Genomic DNA, 6,271 nt, shown 5'->3' on the forward strand with positions numbered 1-6,271 from the left:
TTTTTTTTTTTTTTTTTTTGAGACAGAGTCTCACTCACTCTGTAGCCCAGGCTGGAGTGCAGTGGTGCCGTCTCGGCTCACTGCAACCTCTCCCTCCTGGGTTCAGGTGATTCTTGTTCCTCAGCCTCCCAAGTAGCTGGGACTACAGGCATGTGTCACCACCCCCTGGCTAATCTTTGTTTTTATTTTTGTTTTGTAGAGATGAGTTTTCACCATGTTGGCCAGGCTGGTCTTGAACTCCTGTTCTCAAGTGATCTGCCTGCCTCAGCCTCCCAAAATGCTGGGATTACAGGCATCAGCCACCGTGCCTGGCTGGTTCTCAATGATTTTTAAGAGGGCAGAGGGGTCCCCAGAACGACTGTGATGTGACATCAAGCAGGAAGGCATGCATTTTTGATGATACCATCCCCAAAGTAGCAAAGGCTGTTTTTAAAGAGCCGTTTATAATATTTGCTCACAAAGGAGTCCTTTTAAGATTTGGATTTTTTCCCCATTAAGTTTTCCACATTTTGGTCAAGAATGTAAGTGGGTTGATTAGTTTTTCATCTGTCTTGAATTTTCTTCTAGCTGCTGTCAAGTCAGTGCTGCAGCGATTCATGTGATAGTAAGAGTGGGGGGCATCCTTGGGCTTAATAGAGCATGCAAAGAACTCTGCTGTAGTCACAAACAAGCACTAGCTTATTGTTACTGAGTCAGGTTTTTATTTTTAAGATCTTCTATCTTATTTGGACTCTGTCATCTTGGTAAATGCTTTATTATAGCTTGTAGGATGGTCTTGAATACAGATAACTTTATGGAAAAACATATTGTTGGATTGAGGCCAGTAATTCTTCAGGTGGACTCAATTCAAATGTAGATGGGCTTTTTTTGTTGTTTGTAAGGGCTGTGCTATGGAAAGCTCTTGCTTTGTATAGCATACATCAGTTTGAATGCAAAGTGACATGACGGGGGGGAAAATATGTAGTCAGGTTGTTAACAGGCCAGGAATGAAACCTAAGAGCATATCCTCTTAGCCAGTTTTCAAGGTGGCACCTATGACTGCTGAAAATAAGCAAGGCTTTGGAGATGATGGGAAATCATACAGGGGGAGGGCTTTTTTTTTTTTTTTTTTCTTTAGGTGGAGTTTTGCTCTTTTTGCCCAGGCTGGAGTGCAATGGCCCAATCTCGACTTACTGCAACCTCCACCTCCCGGGCTCAAGTGATTCTCCTGCCTCAGACTCCCAAGTAGCTGGGATTATAGGTGCGTGCCACCACGCCTGGCTAATTGTGTATTTTTAGTAGAGACAGAGTTTCACCATGTTGGCCAGGCTGGTCTCAAACTCCTGCCCTCAAGTGATCTGCCCACTTCAGCCTTCCAAAGTGCTGGAATTATGGGTGTGAGCCACTGCACCCAGCTGGGAAAGGGCTTTTAAATAGAGGGAAAGGGCCGGGCGCGGTGGCTCACGCCTGTAATCCCAGTACTTTGGGAGGCCGAGGCGGGTGCATCACGAGGTTAAGAGATCGAGACCATCCTGGTCAGCATGGTGAAACCCCGTCTCTACTAAAAATACAAAAAATCAGTTGGGCATGGTGGCGCGTGCCTGTAATCCCAGTTACTCAGGAGGCTGAGGCAGGAGAATTGCCTGAACCCAGGAGGCGGAGGTTGCGGTGAGCCGAGATCGCGCCATTGCACTCCAGCCTGGGTAACAAGAGCGAAACTCCGTCTCAAAAAATAAATAAATAAATAAATAAATAAATAGAGGGAAGGGTGTTTATGTTTTTGTTTTTTGTGTTTTGAGACAGGGTCTTGCTTTAATGCCCAGGCTGGAGAGCAGTAGCCTGATCATGGCTCACTGCAGCCTTGAACTCCTGGGCTCAAGTGATTCTCATGCCTCAGCCTCCCTAGTAGCTGGGACTACAAGCATGTGCCATGATGCCCTACTAATTGTTTATCATTAAAATATATATATATGATTGCTGTGAAACTAGATCCACAAAGGGTTACTGATAAGCAGAGGGCCTTAAAGAAGTCTTGCTCTCAATTTGTAAGAATGATTTGTAATCATAGCTTGAACTGTGTGTATATTTGTTCTCTCAAGTAGTTTAAAGCAATCTGTAGTCTTGTTTACACTAGTAGCGTACTTGATAGCCCTTGACTTTATAGATAACATAAATAATCTAGCATTTCCTAAAGTGAAATCTAGGGGTTTATGGAATATATATATTGAGAATCAACTTTAAATATAAAAAAGTATTAGTTATAAAGACAAGCATTTTACACTGATTATTTTTTATTTAATTTTTTGAGATGAAGTTTCATTCTGTCGTCCATGCTGGCGTGCAGTGGTGTGATCTCGGCTCACTGCAATCTCTGCCTCCCAGGTTCAAGCAATTCTCCCACCTCCCTCAGCCTCCCAAGTAGCTGGGATTACAGGTGCCAGCCACCATGCCCGGCTAATTTTGTATTTTTAGTAGAGATGGGGTTTCACCATGTTGGTCAGGCTGGTCTCAAACTCCTGGCCTCAGGTGATCCACCCACCTGGGCCTCTCAAAGTGCTGGAATTACTGGCATGAGCCACCTCGCCTGGCCAAAAGCTCAATCATATCTCAGTAAAGTGGTTTAAAAAAAAAAAAAAGGCGGACTGGAGGCGGTGGCTCATACTTGTAATCTCAGCACTTTGGGAGGCCAAGGCAGAGGATCGCTTGAGCCTAGGAATTTGAGACCAGCCTGGGTATAATAGTGAGACCTCCTCTCTACAAAAAATACAAAAATTAGCCAGGGCATGGTGGCGAGTTACTCAGGAGGATGAAGTGGGAGGATCGCTTGAGCCTGGGAGGCAGCAGCAAGCTGAGATGGCACTACTGTACTCCAGCCTGGGTGAAAGAGCACGACTCCGTCTCAAAACAAACAAAAAACAGTCTGAAGTAAGACATTGAATAGATTGCACAAGCATGTGATGGGATTAAATACTAGCTTTATATGTGTGTGTGTGTGTGTGTGTGTGTGTGTGTGTGTGTGTGTGTGTGAAACTGGAGTCTCTGTTGCCCAGGCTGGAGTGCTGTGGTGTGATCTTGGCTCTGCCTCCCGGGTTCAAGTGATTCTCCTGTCTCAGCCTCCTGAGTAGCTGGGACTACAGGCAGCTGCCACCACGCCTGGCTAACTTTTTTGTGTTTTCAGTAGAGATGGAGTGTCCCCATGTTGGCCAGGCCGGTCTCGAACTCCTGACCTCAGGTGATTCACCTGCTTCATCCTCCCAAAGTGCTGGGATTATAGGTGTGAGTCCCCCCGCGCCCGACCTAGCTTTATATTTTTATATTTGAGTTGGCACTTCCCCATTTTGCATGATCCTGACTGAAATTAGAAAATCAGATTATATCTGCGTTTTATAGGCAAATGACTAAAACTTGAAATATTTGGGGGCCTGTCTCTGTGAATTCCCTTTGCTGGGGCTAGAACCCTCATCTATGACTGTTACCTCTCAGGAGGCAGCAAATTTTCCGTGGAGAATAATTCCATTTCCACTGAAATTTTCTCTTCCCTGTGATGTGCTCATGCCCTCTCCGGCTCACCCCCATGGTCCTTTCCGGGCTCTGCTGCCTGAGCCAGGTCCTCTTTGCTAATTCTGTGCAGCATTGCCGTCGTCTTTGGCATTCTGATCTTCGGCTGTTGCTTCAGATCCACCTACTCACTCGCTGCCCTCCTTGAGTTCTGAATTGTTCCGTGTTTCCAGCTCTCTTCTGGACATGCCAGTCCCTCATTCAACATGTCAGAACGACATTTAATTTTCACCCCAAGCCGTGGCTCTTTCTTATCTGGATCTTCTGTTTAATCCCAGGAAGCAGAACCTGAAAGTCAATCTGGAATCTTCCCTCTCCGTCATACCTTCCTCCCAGCCTCCACATCCAATCAGCCACTCACACACTAGTTGATTGTGTTTGTTCAATGTCCCTAAAATTCTTCCCTTCTGTGTCTATTTTGTCTCATCTAGGCTGTTGGAGCCATTTCCTCTTCCAAGTCCTACTGTGCCTGCTGGAGAGTCTAAACTCCTAAGTTCAGCCTTCAAAGCTTTGGGTGATCTATCCCTGGGCTAGCTAGTTTCGTCCCTCACCAGCTCCAGTTTCCTTGTGCCCCACCCATTCCCACCTCGCCCTCAAGCAGCACAAATCCACCTGATTCGTGGATATCTCCATGTCTTTGCATTAGCTGTTGCTAGCATACCTGTCCCCTCTCATTCTTTATTTGGGGGGGACGGAGTCATGCTCTTATACCCAGGCTGGAGTGCAGTGGTACAACAGCATGCAGATAATTTTTAAAAATTTTTTGTAGAGATGGGGGTCTCACCGTGTTACCCAGGCTCCTTCTCATTCTTCCAGACTATAAACCCCCAGGTTTAGGTTTAAACAGTGCAAGTTTAGGCTGTATTTTTGTTCATTTTGGTTCTCTAGCTTCAGGCACTGTTCCTGGCTCACAATGTGGGCTTGATGTGTTTTATTTTAATCATTTGAAGAAAGCAACATTTTGTAACTCTACTTTTCCAGTTCCTTGGGTGCAATTCAATCAGCTGTTTTGAATGATTATCCAGATGTAACAGTTAAGGTGCCAGCCGTGTGCGGTTGTGTTTGTGTGTGTGTGTTTCACCTGTCAGCTTTTGGTATCTGGGAATGACATTTTTCTTTGCACTGGGACATCAATTGTATCTAAAAACTATGTTTCTAAAAGGAATAGGAAATATGAATGAATAGGTCAGCGTTCACTACTCTAGGCGGTTTTCAAACCGTATTTGGTAATGTTGATTTAAAATGGCTCAACGAAAAAGCACCCCAAGTATAATCATGGAAAATGCTAGTGCTACTTTGTATGTAGCAATATATTGCTAAGAGAATTTTCATTGAAATTATGTTAGTCACAGGGAGAGACTATAACTTCTCTCTTGTTTTGTTTTAACAGGATCAGTTTGACAACTTAGAAAAACACACACAGTGGGGAATTGATATTCTTGAGAAATATATCAAATTCGTGAAAGAGAGGACAGAGATTGAACTCAGCTATGCAAAGCAACTCAGGTAAGTTGATGATACTGAAAAACCTTATTTGTTAACTGCAAAATGATATCAGGATAACGTATATTCTCATTTTATAGTATAAATGTATCATATTTTAAATATTTTTCCTTTTATGTAAGGTAATATTTCAATAGAAGTGATTGTTTTTCATACGGAAAATTAATTTTCATAAAACATTAAAAGTAAAAACTAAGTTACTGCTTTAAGGCCCAGCTTTTTTCAACGGGATATTTGCTGAGTTTCGGAGCAGCTCGTTTTTCAGTAAACTTTTTATTGAGATATATTAACAGCATACGTACAGAGAAGTACACAAATCATAAGTGTGCAGCTCCATGAATTTTGACAGTGTGAACACACTCATGTAACTGGGCACCCAAGTCAAGAAACAGAAAGACCAGCCCAGGAGGCCCCCCTGGCCCCTTCCAGCTCCCCACTCTCCCCGCAACGGTAACCGCTTTCCTGACTTGTAACCACATGGATTAGTAGTGCCCACTTTTGAACTTTACATGGGCGTAATCATTTGGTATGCATTCTTGTGTATCTGGCTTCTTTTGTTCCACATTACGTTTGTGAGATTCACCATGTGGTAGCATGTGGTGGGAGTCTGCTATTTTCATTGCTGTGGAGTATTTTGGTCTATGAATGCACCAGAATTCATCCATTCTAATGTTACTAGGCGATTTGGTTGTTTCCAATTTAGGCGTATAATGAGTAGCACTCCAACGAGCATTACTGTAGAAAACTTTTTGTGCGTATATGAACACATTTCCTAGGATCTACCTAGGATTCGAATTGCAAGGTCTCAGGCTACTTGTATGCTTCGCTTTAGTGGACAGGGTTAAACCATTTTCCAAGGTGCTTGTACTAATTCACACTCCCTCCAGTAACGTGTTGAGGGGGCATATGGAACAGTATTTTAAAAGTACTTCGGGCCGGGCGCAGTGGCTCACGCCTGTCATCCCGGCACTTTGGGAGGCAGAGCTGGGCAGATTGCCTGAGGTCAAGAGTTCGAGACCAGCCTGGCCAACATGGTGAAACCCCATCTCTACTCAAAATACAAAAATTAGCCAGGTGTGGTGGCGCATGCCTGTAATCTCAGCTGCTGCTTGGGAGGCTGAGGCATGAGAATTGCTTGAACCCAGGAGGCCAGAGGTTGCAGTGAGCTGAGATCGTGCCACTGCATGAGATCACCAACCTGGGTGACAGAGTGAGACATCATCTCAAAAAA

General features: G+C 44.3%; 1 protein-coding gene across 1 annotated transcript in view; it reads left to right on the plus strand.

Moving 5' to 3' along the window:
* The window catches only part of FNBP1 (formin binding protein 1), a 165,655-nt gene that overhangs the window by 56,792 nt on the left and 102,592 nt on the right, over positions 1–6,271 (plus strand). Inside the window, exon 2 of the mRNA XM_037728077.1 lies at positions 4,928–5,043. Coding sequence (XP_037584005.1) covers positions 4,928–5,043 — 116 coding nt within the window. The remainder of the gene's footprint in view (positions 1–4,927; positions 5,044–6,271) is intronic.

Source organism: Cebus imitator, unplaced genomic scaffold (genome assembly GCF_001604975.1).
Source record: "Cebus imitator isolate Cc_AM_T3 unplaced genomic scaffold, Cebus_imitator-1.0 Scaffold254, whole genome shotgun sequence".
NCBI lineage: Eukaryota > Metazoa > Chordata > Mammalia > Primates > Cebidae > Cebus > Cebus imitator.